The 21,089-nt window shown below is 34.7% G+C and overlaps 3 protein-coding genes across 8 annotated transcripts; 2 read left to right on the forward strand and 1 right to left on the reverse strand.

Moving 5' to 3' along the window:
• The first annotated feature begins 3,143 nt into the window (after nucleotides 1–3,143).
• On the forward strand, nucleotides 3,144–9,886 carry LOC110415361 (uncharacterized). 5 transcript variants are annotated; one of them, XR_002445092.1, is made up of 8 exons: nucleotides 3,144–3,432; nucleotides 6,166–6,317; nucleotides 6,399–6,589; nucleotides 6,734–6,841; nucleotides 6,981–8,635; nucleotides 8,863–8,935; nucleotides 9,027–9,120; nucleotides 9,287–9,425. XR_002445092.1 is itself a non-coding variant. In XM_021426986.2 (7 exons), exons 1-7 carry the CDS (start codon nucleotides 3,236–3,238, stop codon nucleotides 9,428–9,430), a joined length of 2,520 nt encoding a protein of 839 aa, XP_021282661.1. In that variant the 5' UTR covers nucleotides 3,144–3,235; the 3' UTR covers nucleotides 9,431–9,886. The 5 variants fall into 5 exon arrangements, 4 of the variants coding, with proteins under 4 accessions (XP_021282661.1, XP_021282662.1, XP_021282663.1 ...); XM_021426986.2 differs by lacking the exon at nucleotides 9,027–9,120 and having other exon boundaries at nucleotides 9,287–9,886; XM_021426987.2 differs by lacking the exon at nucleotides 9,287–9,425 and having other exon boundaries at nucleotides 9,027–9,229.
• Nucleotides 9,887–11,684: 1,798 nt separating this feature from the next.
• LOC110415826 (Integrase-type DNA-binding superfamily protein) lies at nucleotides 11,685–12,536 on the forward strand. Its single transcript, XM_089783409.1, has 2 exons — nucleotides 11,685–12,144; nucleotides 12,193–12,536. Exons 1-2 carry the CDS (start codon nucleotides 11,685–11,687, stop codon nucleotides 12,534–12,536), a joined length of 804 nt encoding a protein of 267 aa, XP_089639535.1.
• Nucleotides 12,537–13,669: 1,133 nt separating this feature from the next.
• On the reverse strand, nucleotides 13,670–21,083 carry LOC110415091 (DNA-binding protein). Of its 2 annotated transcripts, XM_021426577.1 has the most exons (15): nucleotides 20,885–21,083; nucleotides 20,445–20,549; nucleotides 20,179–20,247; nucleotides 19,433–19,522; nucleotides 19,229–19,312; nucleotides 18,672–18,836; nucleotides 17,853–18,040; nucleotides 16,991–17,063; nucleotides 16,412–16,465; nucleotides 15,775–16,032; nucleotides 15,229–15,435; nucleotides 14,999–15,102; nucleotides 14,440–14,584; nucleotides 14,156–14,290; nucleotides 13,670–14,040 (listed from the first exon to the last, which is right to left on the reverse strand). In XM_021426577.1, the coding sequence occupies exons 1-15, from the start codon at nucleotides 20,975–20,977 to the stop codon at nucleotides 13,864–13,866; spliced, it is 1,947 nt and encodes a 648-aa protein (XP_021282252.1). In that variant the 5' UTR covers nucleotides 20,978–21,083; the 3' UTR covers nucleotides 13,670–13,863. The 2 variants fall into 2 exon arrangements, with proteins under 2 accessions (XP_021282252.1, XP_021282253.1); XM_021426578.2 differs by lacking the exon at nucleotides 20,885–21,083 and having other exon boundaries at nucleotides 20,179–20,243.
• Nucleotides 21,084–21,089: the final 6 nt, after the last annotated feature.

Raw genomic sequence — 21,089 nt, forward strand, 5'->3', positions numbered from 1 at the left:
CATTTTAACAATCACTAAGTTCTAGTGTGCAATGTTAGAATTAAAGATTAGTCCTGCATCAAGAATGTGTTTTAACAAATTATGTTGTTCATGCAATTCCTTAACTTCTTTCCTTATCCTTCGTTTTCTTCTATTCACAAAACAAGTCTTTTTAAGCTTCACATACTCAGTTGAATTCTTCACCTTGTTTTTTCCTCTACAACTAGCTCTAGAACCCGAAACATTCTTTTATATGATTGTGGCCCAAATCAACAATTCAGTAATTTAAATTAATTTTAGATCATTATTTAATGATCTCTCATATAAATCATGAAAGGAATTCAAACAAAAAGGTTTAACTATTATACCTGCCATTGATGAATTCACAATTGAAAAGCTTGAGTTGTTGAGCATTCATATCATTATTGGTTGAAAAAGGTAGTTTATCACCAGAGTCAACATGATCTTCATTGGTTAACAACATTAATTTCTGATACTGAATCTTTGTAAAAGACATATAAGACAAAACACCATCAAAATCTTCTTATTCAACAACGTGAGTATTCATCATAATATTGTGGACTGAAGGGACTATCTTTTTAGGAGGATTTTTATTTTTGGTAACTTTAAAGTCATGAGAGAAACTAATAAATTTGTAACAATTTTCCGTAGCATGCCTTGTCTTACCACAACAAGTACAAACAATATCAGGTTCAAACTTTTTCCTTTTATCACTGAAACTTGCTATAGTTAAGCTTTCAACAAACGACTGGGACTACAGATGAAAGTTCCCATGTTTCCTTCCTAATTATTAGATTACATGCTTCATCCAAGCTTGGGAAAGGCTTCATTAGCAATATTTGAGATCTTAAAGTAGTTTAAGATTCATTCAAACCATTCAAAAACTTGGAAGGCATTGTCCTTCGTTGGCTGATCAATATACTTCTGGAAACATTTTGGATTAGACTCTCCATAATCACAAGGAGGCAATGGTCTAAAATTTGTAAGTTCTTCCTAAATGACATTTAATTCAATAAAATAAAAATCCATAGTTCGAGTACCTTGAGCTATATTGGAAAGAGTAAATTGAATATTACAACTGCTAGAGTCATTTGGTTGAGCAAAATGTTTCTTTAAAGTCTCTCAAATCTGTACTGTTTAGTTGGTGTATAATATAATTGTCGCAATTGAAGGAGAGATAAGACTCCAAAAGTCACGCTACTATGAGGTTTTTACACCTCATAGAAGCCATGAAAAGCTCATCAGAATATTCGGTTCCTCAATAGATCCATCAATAAAATCTGAAGAATATGATTGACTTGTATAATTGTTGGCAATAAGTTTTGAATTTATCACCACTAAATTATGATGACTTGAGTGACATTCAAACATTTGATTCATTAATTAGTATATGATTTTCTGTCTAAAGAATATATAGAGTTCAAATCTTTTTTCTTCTAGTGATTTTAGTGGAGGACGTAAAATAGGGATTAGGGATCCTACATCGGAGAAAACACATGCTTAGATCCAAAGAAATTTGCCATCCGATTTTCAATAAAAAAATGAATCAAACAATTAAGAATCTCAATTGAGATACAAGAAAATCTCAGCAAGAACATAAACAAATAGAGAGAAATACCAACCGAATCGAAAACCAAGTTAGTAACCAAATCAAGGAAGCAAAACGAACGAAATCAAGAAGGTAAATCAAATGATATCTTGAAGATATGCTTTAATACCATATTGGAAATGAAATTTGAAAACTAAAATTGGATGAATTGAGGAGTAATTGGAAAAATCTTGCAGTATTTTGCATTGCATGAGATCACGAGAGAGAAAACTACCTCTCAGTATTTATAGCTACAAGCAAAATAGTAAAGTAGTATATTGCTAATTTACATATATAACGTTAACTATTACACTAAATTACAAGCACACCCATTTAATCAAATCTAACAGTGATTTTTTTTTTAATTTAACATTGTTTGACTTTCATTGATAAACAAAATCTCACTTCTCATGTAATTTATGCTTATGCATAAAGATTCATTAATTGTTTTCTGGTACTTAATTATGACAAAGAAAATACATGTACATAGCGTGACAGGCTATGTCCAAACTACACCAATTTAATTTGATCAATCCTTTCAGGAAAATTACACATCTCATAAATAAAAAATAATTAAAATGTCGTAAATCACATGAATAAACATGTATCAATTATTCAAACCTGTTGATAAAATTTATAAATTTTAAAAATTTTATCAACATTAAAGCATAGGATAATAATAATTTTTTAGTATTATATCTAATTCATCAAATGCTCACAGGGTTATAAATAAATTAAACCAACTATCTATAGAAAAAAAAAAAGACCACTGCTTTTATCCAATAAAACCAATCAACATAATTCTAATTATAACAAAAAATTTTACATTTTCAATAACTCCAACTTAATACTTTTGATTTAAAATTCTAGGACATAAAAGATAAAGTTTACTAAATCCAAGAGGCAATGTAATAACATGGAAACATAGTTAATAAAGCGAATATATCACCCATAATTATTTTTATAACCATGTTACAATTATCTAATCATAATAAACACAAACTTCATATAGTAATATTTAATGAACTCTACACAATTTATGATTATATTAAACAATTGTAAAGTCAAGTTGCGAGTGATATAATCTTGTTCATTAAAAAAACTGACACTTAGTACACTTTTTTTTTAAAAAAAAAACCTCCTTGTAAGAAATAAATAAATAAATTTATTATATTATTACCTTCAAGCTAAATCGATTAGAACATTATGAATAAATTGTGGACCACTTAGAAATAAAATTATCACATCAAAATTTAAATGGAAAAAACAAGGTGATGTATTGAGTAATTTTCATTTTTTTTTTGGAAGGTAAAAAAAAAAACAAAAGAACTGAAAAGAATTGTACACCTCAAATCCAAAAACAAGGAGTATTGTTTTAAGGAAATAAGTGATGAATATTTTAACTTGCAAAGCATGTGCACGTAGGAATTGGTTCTTATTAATAAATACATTGACTTAAAATGAATACAGTTAAGTCGATGACACCTGGCTACCAGTCCATAATAAAGTAATATTAATATAAAACAATAAAGAATTCATCTATTAGTGCCGCCCAACACCCATAACAACTACTAGTCAAGCTCCCCACCTCACCAGATTCCTCCTCTCGTTTTCGTTCTTCAAAGTGGAAAAACAAAGATTTGCAAAATGCTGCAACTGTTTTTTGCGATGGCGTTCTCGGCGGTGCCTTTGACCCTTTACGTGCCGCCAGTTCGGAGCCTCAATCTATTCGTCGAGGCCGTCGAAGATATGCTCCGACAGACAGCCTTGTACACACTCAGGGTTTATCCTCGTATCCGCCTCGGTCTTTCCCGGATCTTCCAGTCCATTTTTCACTTGTCTAGGTAGATTTCTCTTTTTTGTTTTCTTTCTTCTTTTTTTTTTCCTTTTTAATCCTCTCTGTACATTTCCTTGCCAGAAAATCTATTTTTTTTAATCTTATTCTATCCTTCGTGTTATGAAATTTGGATTTTTGGGAGATGGAGGTGATACGGTTTGGTACACGAATAACCTGGGATTATTCAGGCATTGGGTTTCTCTTAAAAACCCAAAAATTTCTGATAAATTTGTTATCTTTTTTAATGGGTTGTGTATTTTTTGTTGTTTTTGTCGTGAATGAAGCAAATGTTTTTCTTTTTTATGGGTTAATCGAATGACTACTATATTATACCACAGATTGCTTTTATTTGTGTCAGTAATTTATTGCATTAATTATGGTTATGGAAGGCAGGACCATACCCCAATTAATCTGATTTTGGAAAAAGTTATGCCATTGCTGGACTGGCTATCGGTGCTCAGAAAATCTTTTTCTTTTTCTTCTCCTTTTGGCTGTTTTATGGCTTTTGCCAGACAAACAAAGGGTTATTGGTGATCTGATTGGGCATGCCGTTTATTTATCTTTCTTTGTAACCCCGAATTCATGGGACAGACGAACTTTATTGTATGTATTTGTTTCTCCCTTCAGAAGAGACAAAGCGAATAAGTAGAGAGGGGAGGCTGAGCCCTTTCCATCTCTGCTTAATCTCGGAAATCCTTGGATTTTAAGGCGAAACAAAACAAACGCAGAAGCAACTACTATTGCATTTTACAACATGGTTTTCATTACGTTGGGCTAGTGGGTTCATTGGTGGAATTGAAGAAGCTCAAGGGAAAATACTTGTCATCTTTGTGGCACCTAGTAAACACAAAAGTCGTTGTACTTGGTCAAATTCATTACTGTGGGTTACTGGGTTCATTGGTCAAATTCAAGAGGCTGCAGGGAAAATTCTTGACGTCCTTAATCTGTTTGCGGTTATCACTTGTATTTTCCTTTTGGGACCCTTTTAACAATTTTGTTTACTGTTGTTGTTTTAAATGATTTGCAGATAAGTTCAAGTGTGAGCATTAATTTTGAGGTCTAGAAGAGATTGGTGGAAAATGGATGACAACAAATTATTATTATTTTTTGTTCTTTTTGCTAGAGATTAAGTTAGTTTTTTGACTTTTTCCCTCAAACCCATAAATACCAACTTCTCCTTTATATCAACAAGAGCAAAAGTGGATCCATACATGAATTTTCTTTCTGTCTGTTCAGTGTTTAACTACTCTTTAACTCTCTATTTTCATACATTTTTTCAACTTTAATCCTAACAATACCAAACATGGTTTAAAATCCAGCCAAACTTCTTATGCCGTGAGTGAATATCATCGCCAAAAGAGATATTTGAATTTGGTATAGGTCTAGGCATTTAATTTGAAAGATAATAAGATAAGAACTAAAGCAATTTATAGCAAAATCGTAAAAGACAATGGCTTGGCTTCTTGAAATGGTTTTCCTTCTCTTTGCAGCAATCACTGCTCATATTCCGGTATTACGTTGAAAGTATAATTTTACGGATATTTACAGATTTTAAAAACAGAAAAATAAGAAAAAAATGGAATTTATCTCATCTAAAAATATTTAAATCAGACATTAGTGTCAATATCAAATTGTTTCAACCTTCACACCTTGGAAATTCATAGGAAAATGGGACAAAAAAGGGGACTTGGTAAAATTTAAAAGCCCAACAGTTTTGGGAAGCAAAAATATTGTCTTAATCAGAGTAGCCAAGTAAGCTTACTCAGCACGCTCTGTCTAGTGTCTACTCACCTCTGTTTTCCCGCTCTACCCTTTTTTCCCCATTAAAGAAAATATAAATTAAAAAACCAGCAATAAAGTGTAAAGCATTTCCTTTTTCTTCCATGAAAGAACCTTTGGGAAACACTTGAATGTTTCTCATTTCTGTTTTGTGAAATTCGTTCAAATATTTGGAGCGGTTTCCAAGGTATTAAGTTTCTCTTCCCAGTCCCTTCTTTTTGTTTATTCTTTAAACAAGTTAGGGTTTTGTTTGGTTCACTTGATCACTTTACTCTGTGTGTTCTAACCCAACTTTGATTTCTTTTTCATTTTTAATTTGTCGGTAATTTTTAGTAACAAAGAAATGGCTAAAATTTATGAATATGAGATAAAAATAATCATTTTCGTATTTTAAATTAAAGCTTTTTTCGCTCTGTTTTGTTTGTTCTCTCTCTTTCTCTCTCTCTCTCTCTCCCAATTAAGTTTTCATCTGATATTTTTATGTTTTTAATGTGGTATATTATTAGGGTTTATATACATTTCTTAGTCCAAGGGACAATGGGATTTTTTAAAATGTAGATTTGACTTCGAATGCGTACTCTTTTCACTTAATTCACGAGCGTTAAGCTTTTACTCCAGTTTTGTTTTATTGAAGTATTTTTCTTGAGATCAATGCACTTACTATTCATAGCTGAGATAATTTGTTCATATTTCAATAATCAGTTAATAACGTTTCATTTGTTGCAAAGTTCTTGTTTTATTTCTTACGAAATTTAAGTTTCATAGCTCATTTCTGCGGATGACATTGTAGGATAAGCCCAATGGAGTTACAAACAGTGATTCCTGGTGGTTGAATGATGCCATCATTTAGTGTTTTTTTTTTTTTAATGTGGATATTATTGTTTTTTAATGCTTAGTATGCAGTGAAATTTTCCGTTTTTAAATAGTGTTCAAACTTACAAAACTCATAATTTTATAATAGCTATATCGAGTGCTGGCTCTTGAACTCAAGCATTCTAATGGATGAAATAGGCCGGATGCTTGGCATGTCTTCTTCTGGTCCAAGCCTTCCATGGCTTTGGATCATTGAGTACCTATCAAGCTTCCGCCAGATAGATATTTCTATCATCCGTGGTAGGGACAAATTGCGCTCACTCTTGATTTACGTTGACCGTACTTACTTTACAGTGTTTTACTATTTCTCTCTTCTTTTAGGTTTGATTGAAGCAGCTCCAGTATTACCAGATGATTTAGGGAAAAATACAAGAGAAATGATTGCTTTAAGATGTCTGGAGGAGTTATTTGGTCCTAACAATGGTCTCAGAGATGTTGCTCCTCCTGATTCAAGAGTTGTCTTTGATCTTTCGGCAAGCTGTGAAGATGTGCTCAAACACATAGTGCAGGAGGTAAAATATGGAACATTCATTCTAGTTTCAGCATGGCTTTATGAATTTTGCTTGCTGAGAAAGAAATTAAACTCTTTTTAACCTTTCATAAGAGCTTGCAAGCTGAAATGTACACAGTGAGTTATAAGTATCTTTCTTTATCAGGTCTCACTTTCAAATCTGAGAAAGGCTGGACCAGAGCTGTTGAGATGGGATGTTCACCCTTTCAGTATGCATAAAAGAGCCTCCCTACCAAAATGTGCATTAGAACAGGTAAAAGAGGAGTTTCTTATTTCATTGTTCCTGTTGCAATGATGGCATAATGGGTTGTCAATCTTCATTCATCTTTTTGTGCTCATGTTCTTATTTATTTTTTTATTTATCATCTCTTATTGACCCTTCTTTGAAACAGCTGAAAGATTCAATTTTGGAGGAAACTCCTGTCCTTGATGGTGATGAAAATACACCTACATGGAGGCTTGATGATAGTGATGATGAAAATGGTAATCGAGAGGATAACTTGATTCCTCAAACTCATGAACATGATAATGAAGTGTTGCAAGATGGGTTGCTTGAAAGAAATTTAATCCCCATTAAGAGGTGTAAAAGTGACTTGGTTGCTGGAAATTTAGTGGGACTAGTCAGTTGTAACCAGGATGGTATGCATAATGATTTTCCGGTAAATGCAAAGAAGTGCAAGCAGGATGCCACTTGTACTATTCAGTCTGTTGAAAAGATTCCAATTCCCTTGCATGGTGATGAGCAGTTGGATGAGTCTGGAAAGATAATAAAAGTTACTGAAATAGAAGGTCATAACTTGAGAAAGGATTCTCAAGCAGGTGAGGGTGATCAAGATGTGCTTGTGGTCTCAAGGACAGTTGGGCAGAGTGATGCTGTTGGTCATGTAGAATTGCAGGACAATCAGATGGAGAATGCTCAAAATGCAGATAAAATGGGTGAGCAAAAATATGGATATAGGCCTTCCCAAAATGTTGTGATGGATGAATCCAATCATGTTGAAAATGGTGTGCTGGAAAAGAGTCCTGGTGGTGATGCTAGTGAAAATTTCGATCAAGGTTTTCCATTATATTCCCTGAATTCGACCTCTGCTGATGGATTGCAGCAAAATATTGAACCTGATGAGGCCAAAGCTGACATGGAGCATCCTTGTGCGGAACAAATGTGTGAATATGTGGATGAGAGGTTTAATATTGCCTTGAATAAGAGTCTTTTCTTGAGTTCACAGTGCATGGCAAGTCAAGATCCTCTAGGGAAATCTGGCTGGACAGAACAAAATTTTTGTGTAAAGTGTAACAAAAATGGACACATGTTGGTCTGCAGTTCTAGTGGTTGCCCACTTGTGGTTCATGAGAGCTGTTTGGGTTCCCCTGCTAGATTTGATGATAAAGGTAACTTTTATTGCCCGTTCTGTGCATGTTCTGTTTCCATCATGAAGTATTTAGAAGCTAAGGACAAGACCTCCTTGGCAAGGAAGGAGCTAGATGCATTTTTGGAGCATTGTTCAAAAAACCTTACTGAGCAACAGTGGAAGCTTAAGAGTCATCTAAGTTTGAATGTAGATGAGGACCCTGTTGGAATTCAGATGAATGGAAATCTGGGAGAGAGGAAACACAAATTCATTAGTCAAAAAAGGGAAGTTAAATGTGGACCTTCTGCATCATGTCTACATGGTAACAAACTGTGTGTGGAAGAGAAGTTTATGCATGGGGCAGTAAGTGTTCAAGGTGCAAAAAATGAAGAGCAAGAAAAATTGGTCCATGGGCAACGATCCATGAGAGAGCATGAACACCAACAGGACCAACTACCAGATAACTGTAAGTGCAGTAATGATAATCCAGCTGGTGAAAACACTAAAACCATCCTGGCAAATCAGGTAGAAGTTGGAGGAAAAATTGTGAAGGAAGCTGTACAGCCTCAGATTACTAATCCACCTCAGAAGCCTGTCTGTGCTTCCAACAGTGATGGAGAAGAATCTTCTACTGCTGCAAACGATAAGTTTATAATATCTAGTTACTCCACAAGGTTGAGAAAACGTGAGACAAAGTGGTAAGTTCCCTTCATGTAAATTGATATTCTTGTTATTCCTGTAACATTAATGCCATATTTAAGCTCAAATATTTTGATTTGACATTGTAAAGCATCTTTTTAAAATCTCTAACATGCTTTGGCCATCAATTTTATTCCTTTTGTGGAACATGAATAGTTGTTCTGGAAGAAATGAGGGAGCCTTTGATTTCATTGATATTTAAATTTAATGTAATTCTTATTTGCAGCACATTCCCTCCAATTCCACAGTTGAGGAGGAAGAAACTTCCATGGACAAAAGATGAGGAAGAGATGCTCAGTGTAATTATTCTGTCATAAATGACTTGTAGAAGTTATATAAATTATAAATCATCTTCTTGTCTAATCCTTGTGTTTGGAATTTTGGTTTCAGAAATGTGCTTCCTGAATGTTTATTTTCTATATGCCTCCAGTATCATATGGGCCTGATGAAGATTTTATGAATCCAGCAGGCTCAATATTAACATGTAGATTTTCCGAGCCTGTGGCTTTTAATCTGTGACTCATGATTTCTGGAACGAATTGCTTCTTGTTTCATATCTTTCCTCTCAAATTATAGTTTTTCTAAGATTTTAGCTGGCTATGAATTTCATTTTCCTACAGTTCTTGAAAAAATTGCTGCTATATTTTCAGAGGGAAGTTGAGAAATATGCGAGTCATGGTGGAACTGTTCCATGGAAGAAGATTTTGGACATGGGTACTTCTGTTTTTCTGAGTGGTAGGACTACGGTAGACCTCAAAGATAAATGGAGAAACATGTGCAAAGGTAGGCTCTAGATGTAAATGAAGTGATGTAACAGGCTCACGGCCCAATGGTTTTGCATATGGAGTTAGGTCGTTTTGTTTTGCTCTGCTTCCTGAAGCTTATCTTCTCGGTTAAGGTATCTCTCTCTGTATCAGTTTGAAGGAAGGAGCTGGGTGTTGGGCTTCCTAGTATTGTTGTAATCATATACCGTATTAAGGCAAGTGTATAGCAGTAGTTAGCAAGTTGGGAGTGGCGGGTTTTCCCCTCCTTTTTGTTTTTGTCCATGTGATATGCCTGTTTGTCTTTGGTGGAAGCTAATATTTTGAATGATGTTTGTATATATATTGTTAATAGTAAGCTACATATATTGTTAATAGTAAGCTAGTTTCCATTAACCTTTGCTGTTTTATCTTTGGTGGTTGTTGGGTAGTGGTTCTTAATGCTTATTTTTAAGCTTATATGTGGTTGGCATGTATTTAAGACCAATGTAAAAAGCAAGAGAATATTGGCAATCGACGAATAAAATTAAAATAAAAAAAAAAAGGGATTTGCATATGGTAACCAGGATATTAATTGGGTAACGCCATTTTTTTTTTTAATTCTTCAACAGATTAATACATTGAAGCTATCAAATTTCATCAACAATGTTTTATTCATCCTGGCTCTTGAGCTTGTGGTTAGCACAAGATTTCATGCATGCATAAGATAATTAAGCAACCTTTGATGTATCCACATGTAATGTCAAAAACCAATAATTATTTAATTTGGAACCCTTTGTAATAAGAGTGATGATAATGTTATGCCATCATCACCATCCATGTGCGTCGGCCAGATTCCTTCATATGCATGCAGCCACTAGCATACAAGTAACAATACCAATTCAACACGTGAGATGGGTTAGGAATAAGAACATCTTGGCAGAGAGAGGAAGGGAGGGAAGCAAGGCATGGGAAAAAGGTGAAGGGAGTCCCGGGAATCAGGTCGTGGATGGCAGGAAACAACATGTGAAAAATAGTGGTGCTCGTGAAAGTGAAAAATGTTGTGAGGTGGGTTTCCTCCATGGTAAAATTCAATTCATGTTTACATCTCACTACTAGAATCCGAGGGAGATTGCCAAACCAAAAACACTACTCACAGCATTTACTGCCCTTTATATTACTCCAAACAATAAAGCAGCTTTAGATTAAAAAAGACCATTTTTCTAGTCACCACCACGACAGTTTTAATGCATTCTTATCACATTTTCACTTTCTTGGTGGCAAGCTTACCCATATTTTGTCTGGCTGTTCACAGTGTTTGCCACAAGATGCAGAATGTTTGCTTACTGTTTCAAGCTATAGGGCATTAAGGGAGGAAGCAGAGGAGGAGTTACTACTATTATCACCACTATTGTTTTAACCTCTCTTTTTTTTTCGGTTAAGGAGACAATAAGTTCCCTATTTCAGTAACTTTCAATGTAATTTTCTTATGAATTGTAATGATGCAACTTTTAATTATATAAACTAAACTGACTCAAATCCATACATTTCATTGTACCCAAATAAAAAGAAATTGTATTTGATAAGATTACATGGAATATCAAGCTAGTTCTTTGTGGATAATTTAGTTAGAAGTAGTACTGAGACTGACTCTTTCGATGTTGATTCTCTAACCCTTGTGCTGTACAGACTTTTGCATTTAGATTGCAAAATGAGCTTCAAAGAAAAATGATTTCTTCTTCAGGGGTAGGGGATGAAATTGACAATGCTAATGACCCAACAAATGTTATGTTAACAGTACACTCAGAAAAATTTATTAGACATTCGTTTTGTCGGATTTTTAATTATTTTTTAAATGATAAAAAAAAAATTTGAATTTAATTTGTTGAATAAAAGATATATATATTTATCATTGAATCAAATACTCTTTTTTGTTAATCACGATTGAATATTATAAAGATTTATTCTTTATTATAACTATGATAGTCATCGATCTATCCATAATTAAAGAATGGTGCATTTTTTGGACATGGAAATGGCACATCCATGTTACTACTACTTGAAAAGATTTGATTATAATAAAAACCATTGGATTTGAAAATAATCCGATTAACACTAAGTAACGGTCACATGGACATGGGCATGAAGGCTTTGCATGGAACGTGAAAACATTTAAACCAAACTACACTTCAACTCCCTACATATCCCGCGCCTTTCTACCCACTTCTCTTCACTCCCAAAGTTCCAACTTCACTCACTCTCCTCACTCCACACTCAACTTCCTCTTTCCCCCACTACTAAAACTACCATGGAAAGTTACAGAAGATCTCCATTGAAGCCATGGAAGAAAGGCCCAACTCGAGGCAAAGGCGGCCCCCAGAATGCTTCATGCCAATACCGTGGAGTCAGGCAGAGAACATGGGGTAAGTGGGTGGCTGAAATAAGAGAACCCAAGAAGAGAACTAGACTCTGGTTGGGTTCTTTTGCAACAGCTGAAGAAGCTGCCATGGCCTATGATGAGGCTGCGAGGCGATTGTATGGTCCAGATGCTTACCTCAATCTTCCACACCTTCAACCCAACTCCAATCCTCCAAACAAACTGCAGAAGTTCAAATGGATTCCTTCCAAGAACTTCATCTCAATGTTTCCCTCTTGTGGATTGCTTAACATAAATGCTCAACCTAGTGTTCATGTTATTCATCAGAGGCTCCAAGAACTTAAGAAGAATGGGGTTTTAAATCAGACTGGTTCTTCTAGCTCATCTTCCTGTGAATCAAAAACTGACATTCAGATTATAAACGATGAAACCCCCGCAGATGATCCTCAAATGAAGGAGAAGGATGTTGAAATTTCATCAGAGAAAATGACGGGAGCTTATGAGGATAAACCACAGATTGATCTACATGAGTTCCTTCAGCAACTAGGAATACTGAGAGAAGAAAAGCAGTCTGAAGGAGCTGAAACTACAGAGAGTTTAACAGCAACAGATTCTTCAATAAAAGATTATGATGAAGTAGCTGTCTTTGCAGAGAATAGCTTCAATTGGGATGCTATGATCGAGATGCATGGAGTTGCTGATTACCAAGGAGCAGAGGCCAGCTTCCAAGTTCATGATACTCAAGAAGAGCTTACGTTTCCTACTTCTATTTGGAATTTCTAAGAAGACTTGTCAATGTCGGAAGAAAGGACCTAGCTTCTCTATAGATTGTTATCCTTTTTCAGTTGGCATCTGAGCTATGATACAGATTTGATGCTAGTTCTAGAACTGTTTTGAGGTTGTAATGATATTCGATATATAGATGCATTTCTATCCATTGCTGGCAGAAGAGATCATACAAAACAATAGTTTGGAATTTGAGTGACAACCAGAGAGTGAAAGAGAGGCAATCGAGTTTAATGGCAAGAGGATTCTTGCGACCTGAAGGGAGGTAGAAGTTCATTATTTTATTTATAGTGGTGGGAAAGTTGTTTTCCACCAATGTGTGATATGAACTGGTAGAGTTTACTTTAGTCACCTTCACAACATAGGACTAGTTTCCTTTTCTGCATCTCTGCTTTCTTTCAAACTCGTAGAGGATTCCCAGAGACCATAAGTTAATACCATCAAAAGTTTCAGCATCTAGCATACCATTGGTAGAAGAAGATTAAGGTGGTCAAACAGTGCAGTTAGTGGGGCTCATTTACGGGATCAACAACTAATTAAGACAATAGGAAAAACTAATACAGTACCTCGACATCAAGGTACTTAAGTACTCATCAAATAATACTGCATAAATAATTAAGACACTAAGAGTACCTGGAAATCAAGTTATCTAGGCACTCATCAAATAAAACTGTAGCTCATAAATCTGCCAAGCAATAGCACCCAGTGAAAGGAAGTGAATAGCGCACGGGCTATGCATTGTAGGTCAAATTCACTATTTTTGAAAATGCGGAAGCTTTGTGATGAAGAATTTTGTGCGGGGCTTGAGACATTTCTGTCATAAATGATGAAAAATAACCTTTTCCTTTATATCCATGTGTTAATGAGGAGGTTCAAGCACCAATTATAAATCTTCTCCAGAATCCAAATCACTGGCTTGCGCGCATCATTCGACACCATATTCTTCTTGTGACAATCAAAGATTTCTATATCTAACCGATCTAGCTGCAAGCCTATGACTTCCCAAAACCATTAAATCTGGAAAAGTGCTTTGTTATTATCTATCAAGATTCTGATGTCCATACAACAGTCATTCAACCTAAGCTCAACTTGTTCGATACTAGCATGAGACAAAACAGGGACGATCAAGATGTCTCTATCAGGTCACTTTATTTTTTATTTTGCAAACATAACAAACATAGACAAGATAAATGTATAGAACATAAGAATACTAATTTTTTCTTCTCCAAATACTAGTAAGAGATTCAAAGAATGACAACCCAAAGCCAACAGATTGAAATACCCTCATAATGTGATAAGACTACTGCTCCCCTGGGATCTTCACTCATTCATTACAGTACTCAGAAGCACTTAGATACTCACCATGCTCCTCAAAATACTCAACCAGTCGCTTTAAGAATCCATCACTATTTACTGTTTCAGTGTCACATACAAGACAACACTGTCTTCTTGCTCGTGTCACAGCCACATTCATTCGCCTACAGTCACTTAAAAACCCAACCTGAAACGGTTTGAGAATTATATGAAGGTCAACTATATCGTAAATCATAACTTTAACACCAAGACTTCTATATATTCTGGAGTCAATTAACAATGATGACAGATGCTTACAATACCTCTTTCTTTGAGTTTGATCGAACCATTGAAATAATAATTGCTTCCTTCTCCCGACCTTGGAAACCATCAACAGTTGAGATTTCCATGTCCTTTAGCTTATCTTCATTGCTTTTCAAAGTCTTCAGCAGGACCACCTGCAAAATCATCCATGGATTTAAGAGTTTGTACATAGAATTAAAGGGTACAGGTTCAGTAGAGTGATTCGGTCTTTCAATGTTTTAATCAAGTTGTGAAGCCCACAGAAATGCGACAAGTGACCACTTCATGGCAAAATCTTTTATACCTGTGCAGCATAAGGAGTAATAATTCCAATATCAGAAGCATGGACTCCACTCTGAACAAGTCTCTTCGCATGTGAAATAGCAACCTCGGCTTCACCCTCGTTCAATGTGCTCTCTTCCTCATCCTTCTTCTCTTCCATATCGCACCTGTAGCAAATTCAAATTAGTCATATATGCTTTCCACGTCATTTAAGATGTTTCTTGTGGTAGATTCAAATTGATTCCTTATTTTCACACATTTATCTTAAAACTTTAATCAACATTTGGTCTCACTTTTGTTAATTTTAAGAAACCAAATATTCAATTTATTTCACTAAAAGTAGGTTAAATACAATACAAATGAAAGGGTGTGACTCCATTTCTTGTAGTTGTCCAGAAAACGGTCAAAAAGAAGAAGAACAAAAGGTCAAATCTAAAACACACATGCTGCTAACCAAATTTCCAAAATAAGCTGCTTACCCAGCTATGTCTATAAGAAGAATAGTTGGTTCAGAAGAGGAAGAGGAAGTCAAATCTAAAACACACAAGCTCCTAACCAAATATCAACAATAAACTGCTTACCCAGCTATGTCTATAAGAAGAAGGGTGGGTTCTGTCGAAGACAACCTCTTAACATTCTCAAGATCAAAGAGCATGTGTGCAGCAACACTTGGATGGGCTTCAATCTGCAATAATTATGTAACTGCCATTACCCTTCAGCACACCAAAGCCAAAGGAAAAAGATTTTAATTTTGAATTTATTAGCCAACAATTTGAATATGTAAGCAAGAATACAGCTAAAATCTTATAACCTTGCTGTTGTAAAGCTCTTTAGATGACCAGTTCATAATAAGCTCATGCATGCGGTACTGGACAGTGAGCATGGATGTGACTTTATCTCCATACAGATCTGCAAGGCGTTCAAAGAGGGTTCTTCCTAACCCTTTCCTCTCAGCTTCAACACTCTGGATAGTTGGAGGAAGCTGAAGATGGTCACCTGCAAGTATACATCTTGAACCCTGAAAACAATGATTGTGGATCCTTAGTTGGGATTGCAATTTGTTGTTGCTATACATGCTAGGTTGATGCTCTACCATGGAATCTTAAACATCAATTTTCATTTAAAACCATTGAAGAAGAAACATGCATCCTGGAGCCTAGAAGAAGGCAGGTTTTACATTTATAAGTCTTTGAGAACCATATTTTAAGCACAGCAGAATAACTACGTATAATAAGCAGGTAAAAAAGCGAGTTCTTAAACACATATTTCTGCATGTATCTAAACTGTATAAAATGTTAGTTCATATCAGTTTTCATTTTTATATGAATGCACATATCTATGTTCAATAAATTATTACCTTTAGTAGAGCCATCCAGCATGCTATCTCAAGTGCCTGAGCAGCTTCATCAATTATAACCAAATCAAATGTAGTGTTGTCTAGTTTGCGAGAAAATGCACCAGTCAACGTTGTCAATATGACATCAGCATTCTTAATAACATCAGTCACAGCAAGCTGCTGCCTTTTACGTTCTTCTTTTGAAAGAGTCCTAAGCTCCTTCTGGATATCTCTCCTTGTATTTCTGTCTTTGGTTTTCAATAATTTGCCATTTAGTGCCTGAAGCAATGAAGTGGAGTACGCTGAAGAATATAATAAAACTAAATTCCTTCTGTTTTACAACAATAAAACAATCATCTTGCTTTAACAAATCAAGAGATTAGGTTGTAATGTCAAAAATGAACTCAGTATGCAGGTATGTTTTATAGAAAAATGTGCTCATGTCAATAGTAAACTATTCAGATATAATATATTACCATATCATTTCAGATGAAAAAACTTAATAGCTAGACAAAGCTCACAGGTATAGCATCATTTTTCAGTGGATTAATTTTACTATAGCAATCTGAAAGTTCTTTCTGTTGTGTGTGTGTGTGTGTGCGCGCGTGGTGGGGGGGTTTGTACAACTGAGACTTCAAATTCTAACATATACGTATACCTTCATTTCCTTTCGAATATCATTTGCAAGAGAGCTATTATCCCCTCGTAGAACCTAACAGAAAAAACAACCAAATATATAAGCACACCTCTGATTTAAACAAGAGATAACCTCAAATCTAGTAACACATGCAGAAAGGAAAAGTTTGCATCCACTTGAAAAGGCTAAAAGTTTTAGAAAACAAAGTAACCATATTCAGAAGTAGATGACATCAAACACTTTGTGAATAGCCACTCAGATAAAGTGGCGGTACAAAACCTGCATCCATTTCTCAGCAAATAGAATAGTGGTAGGATATTTCTTCCCTATAAAAATTAAGAATGACCAAATGACAAAAGATCCTTAAAATCATTTTCCCAGAAGCGTTTTTGGTATCCTTTCAACAGATGAACAAAAGCATAGAACCATAGTAAAAGCAGTAACACAAATATGTGATAAATTGGATTGGGATAGCATTCAGATATGTGCCTGAAACTGAAACCAACTATTATTAATACACAAATTTCTTGTGATTTTATTTAAAAAATACATTCAAATTTCCTACTTTAGTTCTTATCCCTTTCAAAAACTAAGGCTTACCTGCACATCAAGTGCACTGTCCAAAACTTGAGGTAGTAAACGTGCAGGATGCCCCAGTCTCACCAGCTTGACTCTGATAAAAGAAACAGAAACAAAATTGAGGAATACTAAGCCATCTTAAAAGATCTTACATTTTAAGTGTTAACAGTAATCATATGAAAGGAACTGAAAATAAAACTGAGGCAGTATAACTGGTACATCAAATAGTGGTCAAAATATCTTTACAGCATCTTACATGCTAATTTAACTACTTAACTATGATTCCCTGAGAAAGATAAAAGCATAATTGTCAACAGTTTGCGGGTTTGGGAAGACTTGTTTGGTTGAAAACATTCATAGCTATTATTATTTATTAGTAAGAACCTTTTCCCAGAACTGAAAGAGTGAAGAAACTTTGCACCTAGTTTAGTTAAATAAACAGCCAACACAAGTATGAGCATGCATATATATATTTGACAATGCTTTATTAGATAAAAGAGGACTCCCTGGGATTAATTAAGTCATGTTGTTTCAATGCCTACCAACCAATTGCTCTACTGTGTTCAGTACTCTAACAAAATTTATTCAACCACAGACAATTCAGTATAAGAATTCCTTTTGTAACTCAGCTAAACAAATCCTACCAATTGAAAAAATTATGGAAAATGAAACCTGCCAAAAACTGTTAACTTCAACAGAACCGCAGAAAGCATTAAAAATGGTTCTTTTCCGCTCAAGAAACCATTAGTACGTTTGCATGCATAACAGCATAAGGTCCCCAAAGAGAAAACCATGCAGGTTAGAGACAAAAGTAAACCAGGAAAGTCTCCTTTACTAGCTCAGGCAGAAGTATCATTTCCCAACATATTAAGTCCCAGTGTACCTGTGAGGAGCAAGTCGCTCAACAATGTTGTCAACAGCAATATTTGAAGCAGCACAGGCGAGGATCTTTGATCCTCGCTTCACTTCTTGTAAGATAATTTCCACAACTGTTGTAGTTTTTCCAGTTCCAGGAGGCCCATGCAGTAAAAATACATCCTTTGATGACAGTGCCTTTAAAATGGCATCTTTCTTGACCCATAAAAAGGAAAATAAATAAATTACGGCAGGGAAAAAGAACCTTAGTTTCTAGGAATGTAGGATCCATGAAACCTATAAATTGGATATATTACAAAAAATATTGCATAAGAATGTCAGTTATATGGGTTTATAAGCATGGTGATGGTCACAATACTATATAATAGTTTGTAGATACTTTACATCAACGTCCAAGGAAGATGATTTGTTACCATCAAATGACACATGACAGAGGAAATAAGAGGAAACCATCAAATGCTTTAGGATGTACATATACTTCTAAAGCTACTATTAGGAAGAGCATGGCAATAACTATTTTTTTTTTTACTTCATGCTGATTGAACTTAATAAAATCTGACAGAATAAATTTTTTATTACTCAAAATTACGAAAACAGAAAAAGTATGATACATGACAAAGGAAAAAAAAGGACACCATCAAATGCTTTAGGATGTAAATATACTTTGATGCCAATATATTCATAGTGCCACTAAAATAGCTTTTAACCACAACATCTCCATTCCCTTCCCAGCCAGAGAGAGAGAGAAGCGGAAAAAGAAAACAAAGGCAAAGGAAGAAATAATAAGCTATTTGAAAAGCTAAAACACTGTGAATCCGTACATCACCTGAGAATGATCAAGGCTGGAGTTAAAGGGGGTGAATGTGACACCCTTCTTTGATACTGTTGGCAGTCTCTCTCCGAACAATACAGGAACTAGATCTGCAGCAGGTCCCTTCAGCACACCTTTACTCAATTGTATCAAGGCATCCTTCATCCTACGATATGTCACCTGCACAGGCAATTAACTTGTGTAATGCTCTGTTTCTGATAAGCTTAAATCTATAAAACATAGTCAACGTAATGAAAGTACCAATTCCAGAATAATTGCCATATTTTATATTTTATATTAATTCCACAGTTTCAATTTAGTTTAGACATTGTCTTTAAGATTAGACATTTATAGTCAAAATGAACACTATAAATTAAAGTTGTTCTAGATGATTCCTGAGGTCAACCACAATGAACTTTTAAAAAAACATAAAAAGATGAAAAGTGATTTGAAATGCATATGGAAAGGTCATGTCCACCTAATAATAAAAAATAAATAAACTATTGTCTACACAGAGTAACAGAAGCCAACATGAAAAACCTAGAAGCAACTGAGAATTCTGAATAGCAAACCTCATTTGCCACTTTCTCGAGACGCAAGGGACTGTTTAAACCATCTTCTGGGACGTCGTCAAAAGCAACAGTAATTGAGGAATCCTGTTTAATGTGAACACAAATCAGTGGTGCAAGAATTTAAGTGAGGACCATGCATGACTACAAACAGCAAAATCTATAAAGTAAACACCCAACAGTCGATCAATAATAAAGTCACAATACCTTCAACCGGTAAACTACACCTTGTCCAAGAGCAGAAGAACCTATATCAGCCTTGTTTGGTTTTAGAACAACTACATCATGGGTTCCAAGCTGCATCACAAGGGGGGAAAAACATAAGGTCATATAAAGAAACAAACATGCATTTCAAAACAAGAAATAAATATACTTGCCCCTTTATTGTCAATAAATGGGACATCTATTAGTAATCATTTGCAAGTAGCACCAGCTAACAGATAATTTATGCAAGTTTCTCTTAACTGGAACATGAAAATAAGCTAGGTCATCTTTACAGTTTTTACTTTGTGTTAGAAGTTTAATCAACCATCAACTAATGCAGGTAAATCTATGCCATTTCTCATTTACATCAATTACTTATTTCAATGCTTTTAAGTAAATAAATTAGAGCATTTTGAGCCAAAGTCATGTTTTTGACAACATTACTCCAATAGTGAAGTAAGCCAAATAACTGTTAGAAACTGTTAGAATCCAGCATTATAGAAGGCTCAAAGAAAACCAAAAGAGTGTCATGCATATAATAGAAACAATTAAAAAACCTTACAAGGTATTGCAATTTCAAAAATTACTAAGAAAATCTTACACTGAAAAGCAAAGAATAATTAACTAAAAAAAATGCTTTCCTCACTACAATTCACGATCTAGTCTACAGTAGACCAGTATTATGGAAGAACAAATGTAGCACCTGAAAACCCAAAATTTGCAAGCTCTACTACTTTGAGAATCCTTACCTTGTGAGCAGGAAGAACATCTCCTTTGGTGGATTGGAACTCAAGTAGAGATTTCCCCATTAGCCCTGTCTATTTGCAAAATGAAAAGCAGAATGAATTACAAGAAACCCAAAGTTATTAGTAATACTTAATTTTGAGCTTGTTCCTTTAAACAAAACCAAAAATTTGGTTCCCTTTTCCCCTGCCTTCTATTCTTCATAAACACCAAACAATGCTAATTAAAAGCAGTACAAAGACCATCTAAAAAGCTAAGAAAATAATACAACCTGAGCATCTACACACTTCAAATTTAGAATTGTGGAGCCTCTCTTTTGAGCAGTATCCAAATTTCTTGATGCTCCAGAACTGATAGAAGCCGATATCTCAGCTTCCTGAAGCACATAAACAAAAATTTCATTTCAAAAGTTTGCAATGAAAAATAATCAACTAATAGAAATATCAAAAATATTATCTGTTACATCTAAATCACCAATTCAGGAATGCTAGAACAGCGTCTCAGCATTCATGTATGAAAATTTCTTCACTTCGGTGCTATTTGATGATTGAAAGGTGATTTAGAGAAACGCCCATTTCTTGGTTTGAGATAATAATGACATACAATTGATATCAGACGCATTCAATAATTCTTTTTTTTATTAAGAATCAATGGAAAAATGTAAAGATAATTATATATATATATGCACAGAGAAAGAATCAAAGAGAGAACCTTCTCCAAATCAATTAAAGGGGTCATGGTGGAGATGAATTGTTGTAGAGAGATTGGAGATGATTTCTTCTTCTTTTCTCCCTCCATCGCCATTGTTACTTCTTTGTTATAGCTACTGTTGAGAGAGAGAGTGAACCTTCCTAGAGAAGCTGGGTTTTCCGAGAGGTTTATCAATCTTCCTTTTCACTGTTTCAATTTCAATTTT

Source organism: Theobroma umbraticum, unplaced genomic scaffold, assembly GCF_002168275.2.
Source record: "Theobroma umbraticum cultivar Fairchild unplaced genomic scaffold, ASM216827v3 scaffold_147.0, whole genome shotgun sequence".
Lineage (NCBI taxonomy): Eukaryota > Viridiplantae > Streptophyta > Magnoliopsida > Malvales > Malvaceae > Theobroma > Theobroma umbraticum.

What these genes read in the sequence shown, in the direction of transcription:
- LOC110415091 (XM_021426577.1), bottom strand. Translation starts at nt 20,977, where the DNA reads ATGGCGATGGAGGGAGAAAAGAAGAAGAAATCATCTCCAATCTCTCTA. An exon ending in GAGCGACTTGCTCCTCACAG is followed by an intron (nt 17,064 to 17,852) that starts GTACACTGGGAC and finishes TTCTTTTATCAG; the next exon opens with AGTCAAGCTGGTGAGACTGG. An exon ending in AAGAGCTTTACAACAGCAAG is followed by an intron (nt 15,103 to 15,228) that starts GTTATAAGATTT and finishes TAATTATTGCAG; the next exon opens with ATTGAAGCCCATCCAAGTGT.
- LOC110415361 (XM_021426986.2), top strand. Translation starts at nt 3,236, where the DNA reads ATGCTGCAACTGTTTTTTGCGATGGCGTTCTCGGCGGTGCCTTTGACC. An exon ending in TCCATTTTTCACTTGTCTAG is followed by an intron (nt 3,433 to 6,165) that starts GTAGATTTCTCT and finishes ATTTTATAATAG; the next exon opens with CTATATCGAGTGCTGGCTCT. An exon ending in TCAAACACATAGTGCAGGAG is followed by an intron (nt 6,590 to 6,733) that starts GTAAAATATGGA and finishes TTTCTTTATCAG; the next exon opens with GTCTCACTTTCAAATCTGAG.
- LOC110415826 (XM_089783409.1), top strand. Translation starts at nt 11,685, where the DNA reads ATGGAAAGTTACAGAAGATCTCCATTGAAGCCATGGAAGAAAGGCCCA. An exon ending in TTCTTCTAGCTCATCTTCCT is followed by an intron (nt 12,145 to 12,192) that starts GTGAATCAAAAA and finishes AAACCCCCGCAG; the next exon opens with ATGATCCTCAAATGAAGGAG.